At 42.6% G+C, this 22,423-nt stretch overlaps 1 protein-coding gene across 1 annotated transcript; it reads right to left on the bottom strand.

Annotated features, from left to right (window-relative positions):
- Window positions 1-352: 352 nt before the first annotated feature.
- Window positions 353-18,002, bottom strand: LOC306958166 (Golgi pH regulator; the record flags this gene model as incomplete). Its single annotated transcript, XM_079549595.1, has 14 exons — window positions 353-559; window positions 714-779; window positions 1,387-1,476; window positions 1,876-1,971; window positions 2,306-2,398; window positions 3,115-3,203; window positions 5,118-5,227; window positions 7,725-7,805; window positions 8,101-8,221; window positions 10,702-10,803; window positions 11,635-11,741; window positions 13,023-13,126; window positions 13,915-13,974; window positions 17,961-18,002. The coding sequence occupies 14 exons, from the start codon at window positions 18,000-18,002 to the stop codon at window positions 353-355; spliced, it is 1,368 nt and encodes a 455-aa protein (XP_079405721.1).
- Between the last annotated feature and the right edge of the window lie 4,421 nt (window positions 18,003-22,423).

Consider the following 22,423-nt stretch of genomic DNA (forward strand, 5'->3'; position numbering starts at 1 on the left):
TGAATCTCAATTATGAGTTGCTTTTTAAAAGAAAAATCACATTTGCTTGATACCTTCTCTGAAGACATTCTTCCAAACACAAGATACCTTACCTCAGACAGCCTACAGCCCCTTAGATACTGGTGCACCATAAATTCCCTTTATTCCTTGGCAACGTGTGCATTCCCTTTCCCTCAAGCTGTAGCACCTTAAAATGAGCCACAGAGCTTGACTGAAGACATGGAAGTTCAAAGAGCCAGTGACATTGCTTGAACACACAGAACCGTCCTGGCTCTCCAAGTTTTGCAGTCCACAGGAGTTGCAACAGTCCAGCAGAAAGGAGATGGGAGCAGTGTGTGTCTGCAGTCCTTATTTAGAGGGCCATGTGCTTTTCTGGAGCTTGCTTATGTGCTAAGTAGAGAAAGAGGATGCTGGATAGTGCACTAACTAGAAATATCACATCAAACCAACGATGATAGAAGTTGAACTGAAGCTCTCCCAGGACTTCTGTTATAATAGTGCGGTACTCTAGAGGCATGCTCATTCGAATCAGGAGCACCGACGACACAAAGTACATACCCTGTAAAAAGAGAAAGCAGCAGTTGTTTTAAAATTGGCTTTGTGGCTATCATAGGCCAGCACACAAGGACTCTGTTGTCTTCGTTTGTATGCAAAAACAAATATGTATGTATGCACAAATGCATACAGGTATGCCCATGGTTCTGCATACTCACCATGATCTGTGCTAGAAGCAGAACAATAACATTGGAGGACTTGCTGCTGGAAATGGCATAGAAGAACTAGAAAGAAAAAACACACTGGAAATAAGCTGGACAACAATGCCTTAGGACATCATGAAAGGAACATGCCATTCAATTCTCTTTCACATAAAAAGCATGCTTTTTCAGAGAGATGCATGTACCCTACTTTTAGAAACATGAATCTGTTAAGACAGTGGCAGGCACCAACTGGTAAAAGTCATGTATTAATATTTAAGAGTGGGTACTAAAACCCAGGTCAACACAAAGAGTCACATATCTCTTGAGTTAATACCTTTCCAGCTCTACAAAAAGAACTAGCAGTTCAAATGAGGCAATCTAAATTCTTTTAATCATCATCTCATGAACCCTTACTAATATGCTGGCTACAGCATCATTCTGAAGCCATGCTTACACTTAACGTCTCATTGAGCATCCACACCTCTTCCTGAGAATAACAGTAATAGAAACTGAGTGGGGAGAGAATATATTTTTCCTCTCCTCCTCCTCTACAAGGATTTAAATTCAGAGAGTAAAAACACGAATGTGTACTGATAGTTTATACAGTATACGTTCTGTTTGAATTTAAAGATCTAGTAACAAGATTTTTTTATGAGGAAAGCTGTAAGACACTACTGGCCAAACATACCTTTGTAAGTGTAATTAACAGGCCTCTGATAGAGGTGACAATAATTATTCCAACAAGAATAAAGGAAATGTGCTGAGACCAGAATTTCACCTGTATCAACAAGAGGAATACAGTTAATTCTCTAACTCCATTTTCGCTACATCGTATAGCTGCTAATTCTTTAGGATCTTTGTACTTCCTAGCTGCACAATATTCACTGTAAACAGGTTTACATTACAAAGATAATTGTGAAAATATCTGTTAATTCATGTCATTACACACACAAGTAAAAAGATACAACTTACATCAATCATCTCTTTGGAGATGAAAAATTATAAGAGTGCAAATAACAGAATACTTGTTTCAAAGCTCTATTTCCTTTTCTCTTTAGTAAGTCAGAAGTCACAGATGCATTCTCAGGGTTCTATCACTTCCACATTATTAGTAGTATGCGATTGCTTTTGTGGGGTAGGAATTACTGAAAATGCTGTAAGAATTAATAAATCTCACATCAAACTGGATTCCCAAATAATTCACAGTGATCTCAATTCCTCTTGTGACTGGATCCGTCTTCCCCACACGGTCAAACACAATATTGATGGTCGCCTGCAAGGCAGAGATGGATTTACAATCAAAGAAAATAAAAAGAACACCTCACTGCTACATATGAGATTCTTGTTTGCATATCCAAGGTTGGGGGAGCAGCTGGATTGCCTAAGAAGGTGTAAAAACACATATATTAGAAATGCTTGCCTAAAGTTCTGTAAAAAGAGAGATGCAGAGCTTTATTCCAGACAAATACCATTCTCATTCAGAATTTGCAGAAGCAAGATTATAAGGAGACTAGGGCCTTACTTAATACACTGCACCTACAGCATAATCTGTGCAGGGAGTGACATTTGCATATGTGCACATAAAACAGAACAAAATATTTACATACCATGAAGATTTTCCAGACACAATAGATGGAGAAAAAGTAACCCAAAAAATTAAAGTATTTTCCCTGGAAAGTTTTGGAGTACTCTATTCTTTCCTGGAGGAAAAAAAAAAAAAAAAAAAAAAAATCCAAGAGGGGAGGAGAATGCATACAAAAAAATTCATTGCCATGATAACAACACAAGCCATACATTTTAATGGTGCACCAAGAGCAGAAACCACAGCTTTATCCTACAATTCTTCTAATTCAAAGGCTTCTGAACAGCTCTAGGAACCTGTAGTATGTTCCAGCACATACCTAAACAGGAAGTAACCCGCCCTGTAGACCCCAAATTAAAGAACCATAGAATCATCACAGAACCACAGAATGGCTCGGGTTGGAAGGGACCTCAAAGACCATCTAGTTCCTCCCTGCCATGGGCAAGGTTGCCAACCATAAGCACTAGATCAGGCTGCCCAACGCCCCAACCAATCTGGCCTTGAATGCCTCCAGGGATGAAGCATCCACAGCATCTCTGAGCAACTTGCTCCAGCACCTCACTTCTCTCAGTGAAAAATTTTAATCTAAATCTTCCCTCTTTTAGTTTAAGACCAGGCCCTTGTCCTGTCACTGTCTACCCACATAAAAAGTTGATTTTCCTCCTGTTTATAAGCTGTCTTAAGTTCTGGAAGGCCACAACAGATTCTCACTCCACCACATCACTACATTTCAACATTTACCTGCTAAACAGCTTTCAATTTCTGGTAACATACGCTCTCATTCAATCTACTTTGGCCCCCAACACATATCTGGGCAGTTACTTTGTTTCATACCTTTGTTGCATGCAGGTCAGCAGTTTCAAGAAAAAGCTGCCGGCTCAGTTCTTCTAGGGCATCCACTTCTTGCTGGATAAGAGACAGATCTGGCAAACCAGCATAGTCAAGGCTAGAGTACACCACAACTTCTTTAATTAAAAGAAAATATTCCCCACCTTCACCTCAAGGGTCACGTCTAATTGTTTGACCCCTTTTTTAATCCAGATCAGTTTTCTGATACTGTCGTAGTGCTCTTGTAAATAATGCACCCAAAGACATCTCAAGGGTACCTGTGTTGCACAGTACTCCATTCTAAAAAGGCAGGTAGTACTCTTCTGCCTAGGTAACACATTGCAGAACCAGAGCTCTCAAAGACTGCTTCTCCACTTCAATCAGCATCCCTTATCATCAGAGTGCATAGCATTTCACACTCCCATCACCTTCACAAACAAAACCGCTGAGTAACCACCCCAGGAGATTAGTGATTATTATAAAGAGTCTCATCAAATAGCCAAATTCTCATTGTAACAGCCATTAGAAAAGGACAGGAAGAAGACTCCTTGGCCTTAAGCAAACTGCATTTTTTTAGGTGCTCTGACAAATTCTTGGAAGGCAATGGCAAGGTAGGGAAACACAGACCCTTATAACTGTTCACATATTCCTTCCATCCTTACTGCATATGCACAATAACATTTATTCACATGTTCCTATCCACTTTTTGTCACATTGCTAGAGCAACAGCAGTGAACCTACACCATGAGAATAATTCGATTGTTCCACAGGTTGCTTCTTCCTCTGCAGAGAGGGACCTGGGGGTCCTGGTGGATGACAGGCTGGCCATGAGCTAGCAGTGTGCGCTGGTGGGCAAAAAGAGAAACGGCATCCTGAGAGGCATTAAAAAAAGCACGGTCAGCAGGTCAAGGGAGGAGGTCCTCCCCATCTATTCTGTCCTGGCGAGGCCTCCCCTGGAGTACTGTGCTCGGTTCTGGGCTCCCCAGTACAAAAAAAAAGGCAGGGATCTCCTGGAAAGAGTCCAGCAGAGGGTCATGAAGATGACAAAGAGCCTGAAGCATCTCTCTTATGAGGAAAGGCTGAACGACCTGGGTCTGTTCAGCCTTGAGAAAAGACTTAGAAGGGATCTGATCAATGTCTATAAATACCTAAGGTGTGGGAGGCAAAGGGATGAGGCCAGACTCTTTTCGGCGGTGAATGGCGACAGGACAAGGGGAAATGGCCACAAACTGAAGCATAGGAAGTTCCACACAAATGTGCTCAAGAACTACTGCCCTGTCACCCTTACTGTGAAGAAGAACAGGTTGCCCAGATGTTGTGGAGTCTCCTTTCTGGAGATGTTCAAGACCCACCTGGACACCTATCTGTGCAACCTGGTGTAGGGAGCCTTCTTTGGTAAGTGGGTTGGACTAGATAGTCTCTAGTGATCCCTTTCAGCCCGTACAATTCTGTTACTCTGTGATTCCTGCCTTTCTTCTCACTTTCCAACTCAGCCAAAAAGGCAGCTATAAGGGAAGACAACTGTTCCAGCACCTCAAACAGAGCTGTTGTTTTGCTCAAGCGTGTCACAACTTCTCCACTCTGGAAAAGTGTATTTCAAGTAATGAAATAAAACATGTATGCAGGTAAGTCAGTGAGCCAAGGATGCATCAGAATAGAAAGCTGCCTCCAGCTCCAGTGTTGTGACAGGGCAGACATCTGCAATGTAACACAGAAAGTGCATACATCTGTCCTGCAACCTGCTGTACACCTCAACTGTGATGATGTACATCGCATGGCTGCAACATATGACTCCTGAGTGTCTACATAAAACCATGAGTCCAATCCCTAGGTAAAAGTTAATACAGTACAGCGCTAGACAGCAAACCTCCCAGAAGACATGAAGTCTTTTGCCCAGGCTTCTGGAATGTATTACAACACAGGTGCTTCACAACTGGCACACCTAACACTCTTCCTTTCGAAAGAAAGCTGGAGTCACCTCCAGCTGCCAGCATGCAGATGAAGGATACTTTCACTGCCTGCAACAGACGTCGTAACACTTTTTATCATTCCCCAGAAGCCAGTGGGTTTGTTGTGCACTTCCCCTCTCTGGAACATCGTCCTGTGAGCCACTGCTATTCTGAAAAAGCAGAAAACACAAGTTTTCAGGAGTAAAGTCTTTTTAGAATAAAGCAAAACAAAAAACAAAAACAAACTCAAACCCAATAACCAAAAAACAGTTCCTCAGAAAAGACATTTAAACTAAATTCACTGCCAACAGATGCCCCCTTTTTATTTCCCTAAGCACTAATCCTGCTTCATAACATTATCTTGATTAGCTCTGGAATAGAGCCCAGATCTAATCAAGCAAGATTCAATGAGACACTTCCTAAGACTTCTATTTGGAATTCTGCTTCAATCCTTAGAGGGATTTAAATCCAATTAAAAATAAATATTCAAATGGCTTTCTCAGTCACATGATTAGCTACTTTCGTCACACACACAAGACTGTGCTATCTCCGATTCAGGAACTGGAAAAACTTTTCATGCCCCTTTCTCTCCTTGGACACCTCTTTATCACTCCACATTCCGCTTCCTGCACAGAAGTGTGAGCTGTGTGGTATGCAGCAGCTCTCTCACACGCTGTCACTCACTTCTAGGCTGCATGACAAGCTCTTATGAAGCAGAAACACATAAATCCATTATTGGACTGAACCACTGGACACATCCGGCAATCTAAACATGACTCCTAAAACTCACCCAATACTACAGCAGCAGCTGCATACTGTCCCTCACACCCCCACGTGCACTGCAGCATAATCCCTGCAAGCACTGCTGGCTTCTGGCCTCATTACCTCACATGTCTCTCCATTGAAATTTGCGAGCCAGTTATCCACTCTAAGCTGAAAACTATTCATAGTATTGTCAAGGCAATCCATGATTTGACAGAGTTCAGGTCCTTTTTTGTAACTGCAGCCAGCACTGCTACATTTGGCACTGAGCCCTCTTCAAAGTTGCTGATAAGCAGTGTAATAAAAAATAATAACAACATAATAATATAATAAATCACACAATAGAAGTAGTAATACCCTTGGGGCTCAGGTCTCCCCTGAGCCTCCTCTTCTTCAGACTGAGCAACCCCAGTTCCCTCAGTCACTCCTCACAAGGCCTGTGCTCCAGACCCCTCACCAGCTTAGTTGCCTTTCTCTGGGCATGCTCCAGGCTTCCAAGTCCTTCTTACTGTGAGGGGCCCAAAATATCTGCAAGGATGACTATGAAGAACGTGTCAACCTCAAGTGGCAAATTTCCTTAACGCATTGAGCACGCTCAGAAAGGACAGAATAATTCCTGTGCAAAAAGCATTAGCAAAAACAACTTCCAACAGCTGTCTCCAAGAAATGCTAGTCAGTTACAAGTCCCAGACATCCATACTTTTAACCCAACATTACCTTCCCTGAGATGAGAGATCCGAACACACTACACTAAACAAAAGGGCAGACTCAAAAGCTGTACTCTACAGTAATCTTTCAACTCAATGCCAGCATGTTAATATCCTCTCTGTCAATCATACAGCCAACTAAACCTCTCTGATTAAATACACCTTCTCACTAAACTACCACAAAAACACCATTTCTCACTAAATCACAAATACTGAGTTAACACTTGTCCACCACTTAACATTTTTAAAGGGGAAGAAAGAAGACATGCTTCAACTACACTTTCACACGCTCAGCAGATCAGTTCACTGACCAGCAGATATGCATGCTGGTGCCTCATTCAGCAAGACTATCCTACATTGTAATACATTAAGAGGTTCCATTAAAACATTAGTGCACCTGAAGTAAAGTTTTGAGGGTTTCTGCAAGGGTTCTACACCAGACAGACCTCTGAAGTGGCATGGGTGATTGCATTTACTCTTTATAACTGGCAAGGCATGAAATATGCAATTTGTAAGAGCACACAAAAATCTTTTCAGTGTAAATGCAATGACACTGTTTCCTGAAAGTCACTTTTTCACCTGGGGGACATGAAATAAGCTAAAATCAATAAAAGCAGAATTCGGATGTCATGTTTATGCTACCCTCTGGTGTCACACTACACTACCATCATATTAGCAGTGTTCCACAACTCCACTATACCTTTATCAATATTCTTGCAAATGGCAAAGTTTACACAGCTGTATTCACATCAGCTCACTAGCTTGCTTCAGTTTTGACCAGGAAACACCAGATCCACAGAGCAGGAAAGACCTCAGTATGTATGAATTCAACTGCTGTACCAAAACTGCCAATAAGAGAGTTAACTGAGGTGGTTCAAGGGACATTTATTCATTGAGAGAGAAAAATGTTTATCTTAGATTAGTCAAGTTGCCATCAGAGAGTTAGAACTTCTCCTGGAAGCCTAATCTGTACTACTGCAGGAAAAAACATGCCATTCAAGGCAGAGGCTTGGGAAGAAGCCTAAGTTGCATATCAGGCCAGAATGAAAACCCACAAAGCTACAACCCAACTCAGCCATCTGTTTCACTGGAACATCTAGCCCTGGAAAGAAAAGTTGGGTAATTTCAAGACCATCTTATACCATACTGACTGCAAATCCTTGACATAATTCATTTAATGCAACTGTTCCTTTCTCACCTTTTTTTCTTGCTAATAATCATGTCCATAGTCTGGAGGAGTCGTCGCTCCAAAGCGAGAATATCTGCATCTGTCACATTCCTGCAGAACAAAGACTCCCAACAATTAGGCCTGCTAACCCATTTCAGGATTATGCACATGCTCATAAAACAGAGAGAGAAGCTTGTACGAGGAGATCCTTCAGGGATGAAAATGGTTCTGGTGTGTAGAACAGCAATAGCTACAGTACACTTAGAACATGGAAAACAAAAGCCATCACTAATGCCATCAGGATGAGAAAAAAGCAACTTTAAAGAAAAAAATTCTATCAATTCAATGAGAAAAGCAGAATAATAACCTCAAAGGCAGACAAAATATTTCACGAGGCTGCAATTACCTGAGAAAGTAGGACATGTAAGTATACGGACAGTTGACAGCACCAAATCCTGACAGCAAAGCCATGAGTGTCACCCCAATCACACCCACACGGCTGATGAGCTGCTCTATAGACAGGATTCCTGTAAGACAAAGAACACAGCATCAGCAACGGGCTGCGCTCTTCATCCATTCCACAGCTGGTGCCTTTGCAAACCAGTACACATACAGAGCTGCCTAATGAAACCAGCTACCTTCACAGTGCAATGATCAGAGGTAATATGAAGTATGGACAGGGACTACGAACAGAGAGAAGGAAGTCTCCCTCAGAAAGCACGTTATCATGCTTAAAAACAGGGGTAGGATACTCACACTGTGAAGAACATTAAGCAATCTTAAGGGGATTAACAGACAAATCTTTGGTTCTACATTAATAAAACACTAGCAGCTGGACTTCGCTGAGGTGGTAACATACATCCACCAGGTTCCATAAAACAGACACGTTCAGCAAGATACTCCAGCAATAACCAGGACTAGAGTTACCAAACCAGTTACTTCCACCAATCTGAACCAAAACTCTCTGGATCATAGAGAGGAAGCCCTATCCTGTCAATCATTAGAAGCAACCCCTCCATACCAGGTGCAATTTGTGCATTAAGATAGCAGTTATGACAGCATGGGAAGTTCATGCTCCTGCTAGCTGTTCAGTGTTCATTTTGTGGATACACACACACACAGTTGAGGTGACCTCCAAGCAAGCATTTTGAGCACCAGGTGAACTCCAAAACATACATACATTCACATGACACAGCATGAACATCAAGCCTGTGCTGTATCCAATATCGAGCAATGAGACTGCATTTATTCTTCCCAGCCATGAAGAACAGATCTCACCCCATCTTCTCAGGATACAGTGCCAGGTACTGTCAAATATTAACTTGCTTTTTAGGGAGATACTTATAGAATAGCTGCTACACACAGCACGTTTGGAGCTTACATGATTGCAAAGCTGAGATGGCCAAGTGCCAAGCCACATTTCATGCTTCAGAGAAGGAGAATAAATGATGAAAACACAGCAAAAGGACTTCACAAAGGGAAACTGAGATAACCCAGTCATGTGCAGCTGCATAGAGATTTACACCAGCTACAGAATGTGCTACTATATCCTGGCCTTTTGCCCTACACACTATCAGTTAAAACAGAGGTGCCTTCAAAATGACATGACATTCCACTGTCTAAAATAACATTCCTCCATAACACTCTCAGCATCTTTATTCTTGTGATCAGGTCACATAAAACATATGCTTTATGAATTCAGATGAAGATTAGAGTCTTAATAGAATACTACTAGGTAATCCAGTACAGAATAAATCTGTCCACAGAGTCATGCTTAACAAACTGGAGATCATCCAGGACTCCTGACAAAAAGTTCTGGTCAGTGGTACATTTCACAGCTGCTGCACAGTGCCAGCACCACCCCACAGTAAGAGAATCCCAACACAGGATGTCAGTGCATGTACCTAAAAGGGCTTCCTGCCATACCTCCTTCCACAAGATCCTATACATATGAATTACATCACCACCTCCACAACAAAGCCCAGCAATAGCCTTATTAGTACATGCAAGACAGCAGCATCCCAGCCAAATCCTTGGCTCTAACTTCTTGCCTGAATCTGCTAGGATAAGATATTGTACAAATGTTAGGTTAAGGTACCATTCTGCAAAGCACAAGACAAAAACAGGAGGGAAGAAGGAAAAAAAAAAAAAAAAAAAAAAGAATACCAATTCTGGATATCTGCAGTTGTTACTCAGCTGCGCAAGACTTTTAGAGTAGTCCGAAGAGGACCGTCTGAACCCTGTGGCTAAACTCCCTTTGGATTAATATATTCTGCCAACTCAAGTGGATGTAAGTGGATTCACTTCTTTCTTGGCAACGAAACACTGTGTAGTGATCTGTGCAATTTACAAGCTACTGTATTTCATTGGCAAATGACACAATTATAAAACAAGGACACACACTTTCTCTTAGGAAAGTTTTAGAACCACAGATGGAAGGGTGAGCAGACCCTGCAGCAATTGGTATCCTTCAATTTTTATCTTCTGAGTCCCAAATAAAGTAGTCTCACAGAACAGAAAGATTACGTTGATGGTTATCTATCCAGACAAACACATTCACCAACTGGAAGGAAACTGACTGCAATCTCTCCCATTGAGAAAAACACAAACAATTCTCCAGTGCAGGGGATAATGGCAGGATAAGTTATATAGGAAACCCAAGTGACAGCTAATCCTTCCTGAAGTGTTGTAAGACATACCCAGGTGCCTAAAGGATTCAGAACAGTTACACCCACACTGGCAGTGTCTGCTGCATAACAACTAAGTCTACACAGCAACTTCACAGTATAAATGCTCTTGGTTCTCTAAGTGCAGAGCAGAGATACCCAAGCTAACCATTTCTGGCTGGCTGGCAAACTCCAGATCCCACGTTTCAAAGCAGACTGAGTTACAAGAAATACTTTCTGTAGTCCCTTATGTGGAATAAACATAACACAATAAAAGATAAAGGTAAGAGAGCAAAGACTTCTTCTAAGAGGGAAGAAATAAACAAGAATAGGAAACTCACCATGTTTTGGGCTGAGGATGGGAAACGGATCTCCCAGCTTCCAAAAGAAATACATAAATGTCAACCACAGAACACACGCAAAAAGCAGTTTCTGTCTGTGCACTGATGGAAAGAAAAAAAATAGTATTGAAGTTCTTCCTTTAAGGCATTTTCAGTCTTACAAAACCACTACCATAGCCCAAAGGCTGCTTAAAGCATAGATGGCCAAAACAGGTGTATTCTGACAGTGCTGGAGCTAGCAGTATGCACCCCTTCACTTCCTACCAAACTCACTGCTTGAGACATCACCTTTTGCAAGAGCTTCCCCAGCAACACAGCATTTCGGCTTTTCCCTAAGGGCAGCACTGTGAGTAGGGAAGTACTTAGTCACATCTTTCTTATGTGATCCTGAAAATGACACCTGAAAAATCCATCTTAATGCCAAAGCTACACATTTTGGCATTACACTATACTGCCAGCCCACATATCTCAGCTTAACACATAAGAGTGATGAATATTGATAACTCAAGGGTAGTTTTGCTTAGCACATGGAAGAGGCCTCCACCAAATAGTAGTAAGCAAAACAAGCAAGGGTAATTTATTGAATTTTTCTGCTCTGTTTCTTAGTAGAACAATACAGGCAGGCAAAGGGCTTGGCTGAAACTTAAAACTCTAAAGGAACAAATTCCAGTTACAGTATTCCAAAGCGCCCATCTTTGCTGAAACCCAGAGAGAAATGCTACGTTTGGGGAGCCAGGTGAAACACATCCTAACTTTTCAATAAACAGTTATTGCTCTAGCATTAAGCCCAGAACTTATCTAGCCAGGACAAAGCCAGGGGAAGGAAGAAGATGCAGGGAGAGTGACCAAGACATCTCCCTCTCAAAAAAAGAGTTCTCATTTGTATGTGTAGTCTCAAATTAGTAGGTCCAATGCCATAAGCCAAGTACTCACATAATCTGATATTGCTCACAACAAAGTAACCGATGTAAAAGGGGACCATGAAGACTAGGATGAGCAAAATGACACACAGGTTCAGCTTCCAGTGAAAATATCGAGAGCTAAAGGAAAGCCAAAATACAGGTAAGCATGCTCCATCACAACAAATTTCAAAAAGACAATCATATCTCAACGCAGTCCTTTCAGTTACATCAAGCATTGGATAACACTGGCAGCCCTGCCCATGGCAGGGGTTGGAACTGGGTGGGTTTTAAGGTCCCTTCTAACCTAAGCTATTCTGTGATTCTATGACGCTTTGATAATAATTAATTTTGTAATGAATGGCTGAGTCAAGGAAAGGCTAACACAAATTGAAAAGATAAAGAAATATTTTAGGTTCGTAACTCAACATAATTCAATTAAAAGTGACTTTCTCACATGCAAGATATTACAAAGCAATCAACATTCCTCCGATAGAAGAGATCAGCCAAATTCAGATGAGATTCATCTTGGTTGAACTGACCTTCCATTCAGCTTTCCAAGAAAAACACCTTATTCCTAAAGTGCCTTATTCCCAAGACTGACCCATGTTCTATTCGTGTCTTGCAGAAGATCTCCTGAGGATCCTTGTCATTTTTTCCTAGCTAATTCAGAGGCAGACATTTTCATCTATAATGATTTCCAGCCCTTTATTAAAGCTTATAAATGCATCCTCCTCAGTGATCTCTCTGACTGTAAGTTCAATAATAAGATTAATAACACACAGTCTAAACTACCAGTGTCTTATATCCATTTTGAACTTCTTGCCTTTCAATTCCTTTGATTGCACTCTTAGACTCATATGATGAAAGACAACAAATGGGAAACCCATAACCTTTCCCTGTTACTGCTCTATCTTCTCTTTCCTGCTGCTTTCTGAAGTAACCACCTTTTTACATCTTCTTTATGTAGAAACCCTCACCTATGTCAAGGAAAGATGTGCCTTTGATTCACAAATACTGTTCTACTACAAAGTACAGTTCTAACTTCACAATTAGCTTCACATCTTATTCCCTGCTTTGACCAGTACTGGAAAACAAGGGCTTATAGTTTTTATTGTTCTTGGCACCTGAAAAGAGCTCTTCAGCATGATCTGAAGCTTCACAGCTCACCCATAAAACCGCTCTTTTATTTCACAAATGAAAAAACTCTAAGACTGAAGCTTTGTTTTTAGGCCACAATAATGGCAACTGTGGGAGAATCAGGAAAATAAGGCTTCTAGTTTCATGTTTTCTCAAATAAATCCTGCTGCTCAAACACCTCTGTTGAGCTATTTACCATTTCCTCACATAATTCTCCAATACAAGTCTGATCTACACATTAAGCTTCTGCACACTAGCCCTTCAGAAAGCTCCCAAACTCACCTGCTGTTCAGCACTCCCAAAATCTCAAAGATGATGAGTTCAAACATAGTGCAAGAGAAGGCAAAAGTCACAGAGAAGATGACTTGGACAACATACTGTCGCACCTGCAATGGAGAAAATAAGCCAGAGCTATCAGGCATTTCTGTTTGTAGAATGGCACCCTGATACCCCTCAGGTGAAGAAAGAAAAAAAAAAAGAACACATGGTACAACTGCACACAGCTTTTGCTACAAGGTACACTGCATTTAAACCCAAAGGGAAGAAACAGCCTGTATCATACTGACTGAATCAATCCTATTTGAGAGAGAAGTCCTACAAAGAAGGCATGTAACACCTGATGGCAACTTGACTAATGATAGGCAATTGCTAACAGTATTCCATGCTCTTAATCTTAGATTTAAGAGCAATTTAAGAATAAACTTTTCAGGTTGGCTTGCACTTAAGTCATCTCTTACCTAGACTATACTTTCTTACAGTCTTCTTGGGATAAGGGAATGTCATGTCCCAACCTTTATCCCAACCAATCCTCACAAACAATTTACCCCTCACCAAATTTAAACATGAATTTGATTTTGTCTCCAAAATTCTGCAAATACATAAGTCAAGCTTATTCAAGGAACAAGGCTTCTGTTATCCCTGCTCCTCCTCCAACTTATTTTTTTGTTGCTGTTGCCAGTACAGAAACTTAGTGGTTCCAGAAGAATCTATTTCCCCAGATATCTACCAGTCTTTTATTTAAAGTAGAGAGGAAATGAAAAAGTACGTGTACGAAAACTAAAAATAAGATAAAAGAGCTTAAAGAGTAGAAAAAGGTCAGAAACAGTTTTAAGAACATTGCAATAACTGAGAGTAATTTTAAGATAAAGAGTTGTGATGAAAATCCCCTTCTTACCTCATAATCCTTGAAGAGCTTGCGCATGAAAAACAGCCATCCAAATCCAAAGAAGAGCACCTACAAAAGAGATCAAGTATCTAGCATTTGTGCCCACCAATTTGCAAAATATGAAGGTGCTTCACTATTGGCTGTAGGTGAAAGAAATGGAAGCAACAGAACAAGGCCAACATACCCAAGATATTAAACTTTCAAGGCATCATGGAAAGTATAACATTTTAAATATTCAAGAGTAACAGACAAAGCCGCCTAGAATCTCACAGACAGTTGAGTAAAGAGAGCTTTTTCCTGTATTCCCAACTTCTCAGAATACCTCAGTTCCTGGCCTGCCAGAATCTTTTACACCGTTGCTTCTTCTTTCACTCTTCAAGTATATAAAATTAAAGCTTACCCTTACACAAACAACTATTTACCCGAACCTCAAGGCAGTGGTCAAGTGAGCAAAATGCCCCCCTGGTTAGAGCAGAGCAAGTCTGAGAATGCCTCAGGCAGCTGAAAAGGTACAATATAGAGCCAGATGCCATGCATCCCAGAGTTCTGAAGGAAGTGGCTGATGTGGTTGTAAGGCCACTCTATCGTATCTGAAAAGTCATGGCTGCCAGGCAAAGTCCCCACCAACTGCAAAAAGGAAAACATCACTCCCATTTTCAAGAAAGGAATATCAAGGGAACTACTGGCTGTTGAATATCACATCTGTGTCTGGGAAGATCATGGAGCAGATCATCCTGGAAGAGATTTTAAAGCACATGTGAGCTGTGGAGGTGATACAAGACAGCCAGCACGACTTCACCAAGGGCAGATCATGACTGACCAATGTGGTGGCCTTTTATAATGGAGTGACAGCAACAGTGGACAAAGGAAGAGCAACTGATGTTGTCTCTTTGGACTTGTGCAAGGTCCAAAGAGACCTTTGACATGGTCCCGTGCCACACCTTTAAACTGAAGAGATACAGATTTGAAGGCAGCACTATTCAGTGGATAAAGACTTGGCCGGATTGTTGTAGCCAGAGGGTGGTTGTTAATGCCTCTGCCAGGCTTTTATAATTTTTGTTATAGGTATTCCACATCATAACATCACATAGAGCACTGGGAGTTAGAGTTAATGCTCCAGTTCCGTGGACTGCCGGTTTTCCAGGTACCTAGTTTTCAGAAGATCATTCATTTCCATTTTCCATTCAGAGGAAAACATAAAACTGCTCAGAAGTCACAAGACAGCCCTCTCTTTTACTGCTCGTCTCGGCAGTGCATGCTCCCTAGCCATCTCACCTTCAGCTTTAGAGTAAGGCCTTTAGTTTTGAACACTCTCATTTATTTGGTTTATTAGCTTCAATCCCAATTAACTTGTATTTCTACTGCTAGAACTAGTAAAATAACTTTCCTCCTTTTTCCTCATTCCTTTCCCTCTTGGTTCCCCCACCAGCACCTTTTTCAAGCTGGTAGGCCAGATGCCCTCCTGTCACAGACACAGACAGATCTAGAGATGACTCCATGACAGACTCCATCCACATGGAGGCCAGCCACAAGTGGTGCCTCCCAGCGGTCCATTCTTAACCCCAGGGTTAAAGTCTCTTCCAACACAAGCCATCTGTGGGTGATTTCATTGTGCATTAGAAGTCAATGGATTCCAGCAGCAGTACAAGTAACAGAACATTATTTACAAACAAGGAATACCCAGAAAGCTGGGTGAAAAAGGTCAAATTCAATTGCCTTGAATGCAAAACTGGCATAGGAATAAGGTCTAGTGATTGACAGCAGGTGGCAAAACTGGTTTGAGGAGGACCTCAGCATAATCAATGAATATTAAGATGTTATAATTACAAAATAAACAAGAGAGTTTAGCAAAGCAGATAACGATAACAAAAAGAGAATACATAGAAAATTTACCCCTATCCTAGGCTCACTTACAAAACTCCAGCAGAGCAGATCTCCAGAAGAGATCCTTCCCCACTGGTAGCCAGCTCTTAAATAGGTCTAGGAGAGGTAGAGCCAGACTCCACCCCCTTCCGGCAGCACAGGAGAATTGCCTTCACCTGTGCTCCTGTGGCTGACTCATGGCTCGCCTCAGGAGATAAATCAGAGGTTCAGGCCGTGACACAGCAGTTCCCATACAACCTTGGACTTTAAAGTAGTTGCTAGCAAAAATGTAAGAGAAAGGTAAGATATTCCATAAGCCTCCTATTTACAGGCCAGTCTATAAGTCAAAGTATGATTCCATTAACAGTGGGGAAGAAGGAGAAGGCAGACAGACTTTTCAAAAGGAATAAATAAATGAAGTAGAAGAAAACGAAGAGAAGATATTCAGGGACCATAATAACAGAGAAAATTATATATGAAGATTAGATTTCCTTTGTATTAGGGACTATACAAAAGCACAGAAAGACGCTATCTTATGTTCACGCTCTAAGATGCCTCAGGTGAGCATGAGTTTGAGCATTTGACAATTACATGCAGCAATTTAAACATCCAACTTCATATTTCTGAAGACGGCTGGAAGATGCAATGCTGCCATCACAAATGAAAGAAAAGCAATTAGAGAAGTTAGATCTTAAAAATCAAAGCAGATGATGGGAAAGCTTTTGTTCTAAGGGAACTAATAACAGTATCAAAGCTGCACTCAAATCCTGACAGTGAAAAGGCATGTCAGAAACAAGTCAAATCTATACCAAGCAGGAGATTTTACCTTTAAGAAACACTGAAATCTATCCTGAAAATTCTCAGAGGAACTGCAGTCATACATGAAACACTGTATAAGATAACCAGCTGCTGTTGAGAGGGGAAAGGTGCCATTTCCTCTACTCATCCCTCCTCATTACAGAGCACAGATTCTAAATCGGCTCTGAAGCTGATCAGATTCCTCTATGACCCAGATAAACTCATTTATATGACAGAAAACCAATATTGGAGAAAGCACAAATGAAAATATGACTGTGCAGCCAAGTGGAAGGGAAGAGGGGGCAGAAGCAAACAATTGGACCACCTCTGCAACCAGAGGAGCAGAGAGGAAGAAATTTGGATGCTTACTGAGGAGGGAGTGGGACAGCAAGGTGGAGAGGAAGGTCAGAGACAACATAATGACAAGACAAATTACTGGGAGTTAACAAAGAAAGACGGTGTGTTTCCTCCCACTAAACAATAAGACGATCTCAAATATGTTAAGATTACCACCCAGCTTGGAACGGTAAAGACAGGATGATATGAAACAGGGTTTAACAGGCTCCTGGATGAATTAAGCTGGAGTAAAAAGCAGGCTGGTTGAAAGATGACCCCGAAGGCAGCAGGAAGGAAAAGTTGAGGGAAGTTCTAAATCACACGTGTCAGCAAGAGAAAGAAGCATTTCAGATAAAATAGCAGTGCCTTTCTGAGATTCCTTAAAGCAAGTCACGACAAACTTTGCAGGGCTGTAAGCAAGCAAGCACCTCAATGGCACAACATCACAGAGGCCACAAATTATTAGTCTACTTAGGAAACAACAAAGACCAAGTCAGTGACACCTAGACAGCCACGAAATGAGCCTTCCTGGTGGTTCCAACAAGACCTAAGTTTATAGAAATTTGGCAGTGTTACTAGAAAACTCCATTCCCTACTGCCTTATTCACTGATTTTTTGCTGTGCGTAATATTCTGATACGACAACTAGGCAAGGCCAAGGGTCATGGTGACACACAACACAACAGACTAAAGAGGCGATACAGCCTTAAGCAATAGAAAACGTGCTGCCTAACACTTCTGAGCTGCAGGTTAGTTGGTATGATTTCTATTTATTTCTTTCTAAAGCAGCAGGCGAAGCCATCCAGACACAAAGCCATTCCCCCTCCTCGGACCTGGCAATCCCGCCAAAACGCAGAGGCACAGACGCAAAGACATCACTCCTTCGCGAAGCGCATGCGCGCCCTCAGACCCCGCCCACACGCCCCTCAGCCTCAACAGCCGCTTCCGGAAGCGCGGTGAGTGGGTAGCCCGGCAGGCCCGAGCGGCCGGTTCCACCTCGCCTCCTTCTCCCTCACTCCCTCCGTGGCCGGGCTCTCGCCGCGTTTAACACCGCGCTACCTGGGAGGTGACCATGATGCTGGAATCGATGAGGAAGCTCATGGTGGGCCCCGTGCCGCAGCGAACGGCCAGCCCGCGCTAGCGCCGCTGGTTGCAGTGCGCAGGCGCAGGGCCCGGCGCAGGGCCCTCCCTGTGGCGGGGCTGGGATGAGGAGTGCCGCCCTTCCCGTGCACAGGGCGGTTCCTGACGGGTGCTCCCCGCCCCGGGCCGACGTCACCTCATTGTGCTGCGTTGGGAAGGCGACACGCTGAGTCCGGTTGTAATAATGGTAATAAAAATAATGAAAACAAACAGGTTTTCCTCGCGTTTTTCGTCAGTGTCCCATGAAAATGTTCTGTTTGAACATGTCTGCTGGAGAGGGTCCAGAGGAGGGTCACAACGGTGGTCAGGGGACTGGAGCACCTCCACTATGAAGACAGGCTGAGGGAGCTGGGCTTGTTCAGTTTGGAGAAAAGAAGGCTGCGGGGTGACCTCATTGCAGCCTTTCAGTACCTAAAGGGAGCCTACAAACAGGAGGGGAATCAACTCTTTGAAAAGTTAGATAACGGCAGGACAAGGGGAAATGGTTTTAAGTTGAGGGAGGGAGATTTAGGTTGGATGTCAGGGAAGTTCTTTACAAAGAACTCTACTCTGCCCTGGTGAGGCCTCATCTGGAGTACTGCGTCCAGTTCTGGGCTCCCCAGTACAAAAAAGACAAGGATCTCTTGGAAAGAGTCCAGCGGAGGGCCACGAAGATGGTGAAGGGCCTGGAGCATCTCTCCTATGAGGAAAGGCTGAGTGAACTGGGTCTGTTCAGCCTTGAGAAGACTGAGAGGGGACCTGATCCAGGTCTATAAGTATCTAAGGTGTGGGGGGCAGAATGGCGAGGCCAGACTGTTTTCAGTGGTGAGTGGAGACAGGACAAGGGGAAACGGCTGGAAACTGCAGCATAGGAAGTTCCGCACAAATGTGCGCAAGAACTTCTTTACAGTGAGGGTGACGGAGCACTGGAACAGGCTGCCCAGGGAGGTGGTGGAGTCTCCTTCTCTGGAGATGTTCAAGACCTGCCTGGATGCCTACCTGTGCGACCTGGTGTAGGGAACCTGCTTTGGCAGGGGGGTTGGACTCAATGATCTCTGGAGGTCCTTTCCAACCCCTACAATTCTGTGATTCTGTGAAGAGAGTGGTGAGGTGCTGGAACAGGCTGCTCAGAGAGGCTGTGGATGCCCCGTCCCTGGAGGAGTTCAAGGCCAGATTGGATGGGGCCCTGGGCAGCCTGGTCTAGCATTAAATGGGGAGGTTGGTGGCCCTGCCTGAGGCAGGGGGTTGGAGATTCATGATCCTTGAGATCCCTTCCAACCCAGGCCATTCTGTGATTCCTATGATTCTGTGAAAATGGCTGCTTTTGGGAAGTGGCTGTGGATAAAGGGCCAGGCTGGAGGCAGCCCTAGCGGAGGCTCAAGCAACTGGGGAGCCAAGGAGCAGGGACCTGCTGGTAGTGTGATGACTGGCTGAAGCTGTGGTGTTTGCCTGTTCTTAACCTGCCGTGACCACTTTATAAGAGCAGAGCAGGATGTGTGCCAGCACCATATAGGGAGGCTGCCAGGCGCCATCTCGCACCTTGGGCCCTTCCTGCCCTCTGCAAAGGCAGCCAGTCAGGGGCAGCTTTCAGGCCTTGCGACTGTCATGTATTGAGGAATGGGGCCAAAAGGGAAATGAAAGTTCAAATGGGGAATTTCCTGATAGCTATCAGAGTGAGACTCAATCCTTCATGTCGCAGCCCTGCCCTCATTTGAACTTAGTGGTGTCTGTATCTTTTTTTCGCCATTAAAAATACACCTAACCTTTGCCACAGAAAACTGACTGTATTTGGAATAATAAATCACATGGGAAGTGAGAGAATAAAGCGGAACTAGGCAGGACTTCAACAAAGCACAAACCTCTTGCTGAGTGAAAATCAGGATCCTTTATTCATTACAACTCATTTCACTAGAAAAACGATTCCATGTGTGGTTGTGTTGAGTCATCGGATTAGTCCCACAGTCTCTTTGATAGTTTGGCTTTCTATCTTGCTGTCAGTCATCATGTTCTGAAATCTGTCTCCTTGTCTACAGCATTGCAAAGACAAAAAAACATTCAATTTTCATGGGCAAATGAACTGGGAGCAATTTACAGTTTCTGATCTGAGGCCCTCTTTTACAGCTTCTGGTATTGCTGCCAATTAACATCGAGCTGAGATCAGAGCTTCTCTCCCTGCTCATTCTTTCTGTGCCTACTGCTAGAAACTGATCTTTCCTAAAGTGATGAGCCTTCTGAGTTTGGGGTACCTGTGGTTGCTCTGTTCTGCAGCAGTAGCTCTTGGGGCAAGGTAGGTTGGTTGACTGGTTAATTTTCAGAGACAGTAGATAGGAATCCTGTCACGATTGAATTGTTCGAAGCCAAATTCTGGTCTTGTTTAACCCTGACAACTTGGCTGATTTCAAAAACAAGGGGAAAAGAAAAACAACGAGACAGAGTTTGGTCATAGCTTTTTAAACTTTCTTCACTGCATGTGTTTACAAATAGACTTGAAACATGCCTGTGCTAAGCTATAAATTATTGATCCCTGATTCTTGTAAGAAGGGAAGAAGATGATTCCTGTCAGAAAACCTCAGATCTACCCATCCATCCCCACCAGGCTTCTCATTCAGGGAAAACAAAAAGCGTAATTATAAAATGGAAAAATATTCCATATTGTTCCTCCTTAAGCAGACACTGGTGAGCATGTCTGAGGAGAAGGGCCCATGGCAGCTTTCCAGATGTGGCAGGTAGGTGGTTTCACCAGACACAGTGTAGATGATAGTGGCTGGAGCAGGGAGGCAGCACACGAGGAAAGGAGGCTGGTCAGTGCATTGCAGGTTTCTGCTTAGCTCCATCTTCTATTCTTGCACATCTTAAAGTGTGAATGTGGGTACTGTATGTTCAGTTCATAGTGAGAACTAGATTAAAGCCTTTAAAGTAAAGTGGAAAGGTGGAACATACTGATTTAAAGCAGTTTGTTGTGGTGGAATATACAGAGATAGCATAGGCTTCCAAAAGGTGCTACAGGGCATATTTGTGAATAATAGGCTTAGCTGGTAGCTGGCCATCCATTTTCATTTCTTTTCTCTCCAGAGTTTTTCATAAGCAGGAGCTCTGAAGCTTGGGAGCAGTCTGACATCATTCTGATTTCTGAATTTATTTTTAATTTATGTGTGGTGAGTTCTGAGTCTTGATTCTCACTGACAGAAATTTACTCTTTTGCAGGGTTGTCTTATGGCTTGTCTTTGGACTAACATGTATGTATTGAGAAATGTGCCTGAGCATTTTTGTCCCAGTAGTTTTTGATACATCATGGTTGAATAATTTGAAAATGAAAAGAAAACCAAAAACTTAATACACAATACACAAAAAAAAAATATCTCTGGGTTTTGTTTCTGTCAGATAAATCCAGAATCCAGTGCATAAAAGCTAAATTACTTTAAAATTGATGATCTTCTTAAAAATCCATCAATATCAGATTTGGTAATAGGCAAGGTTTAACTTGCTGGTCACACTGGCTTGCCTTACCCTTGCCACGAGGCATCCAGATTACAGGCTCACAGGCTTCTCAGTGTTGGCCTTTGTCTGCAGCTGCCCCTTAGTTGGAGCACCAAGCTGCCGTCCTGCAGGAACTCTACTCAGTAGCTGCCTGTAGGCCAGAATTATTTTTTTCTGTGCTCATTTGTTGATTGTTGAAACCAGTGAAACTGTATTTCATTATTCTGGTCATCTTTCCATCCAGCTCTCCATTGAACATCAGAGAAATTCAATAGGAGCCAACTTTTCTGTTTAATGTTTCTCTATAAATTCTTTCTGCACTGACATATAAATTTTTTGGTAGGCTACTCCATGATTTCTCTAAGCACTCTAGCCTTAACTCTTAGAAAAAAATCATAAATGGTTTGTTTTGCTTTTACTGTGCTAGGCTGGATCCAGCAAGGCAAAGGCCAACAGCCTTTGTGTGTTTTTTGGGGTTTTTTGTTTTTGTTTTTGTTTTTTTGAAATGTTGTCAATAGCTCTGTAATCACCATTTCTATTCAATTCTGCTTCATCCCAGATCAGCAAGCTTTAAAGCGCAGTTGTTTGGGTTTTTTTGTTGTTGTTGACAGAACTTTAAAATGCAGTCCTCTACATTTTCAGATGGATTTAAAGTCACAGCTGAGACTGAGGGAGCTGGAAATACCCAAACCCCTTTTATTTCTGTGATTTTCTCAGCTGACAAGCTTACTCATAAATTTTAATTTATAGTGTTCTTTCCAAACCAGTTACACAACACGTTCCTGGCCCCAAGCAGCTTTTCTATCTACGAGACATTGGTTGATAGTGTTTTATGCATCAGGCTCACTTTAGTGCCTGTTAAGTTGGTGTTGCCAGCTAAGACAATCTAAGTAAGCTCTAACAGAGCACCCCACAGAGGCAGGAAA

The sequence above is a fragment of the Tetrao urogallus genome, assembly GCF_951394365.1.
Source record: "Tetrao urogallus genome assembly, chromosome: 1".
In the NCBI taxonomy this organism is placed as follows: Eukaryota; Metazoa; Chordata; class Aves; order Galliformes; family Phasianidae; genus Tetrao; species Tetrao urogallus.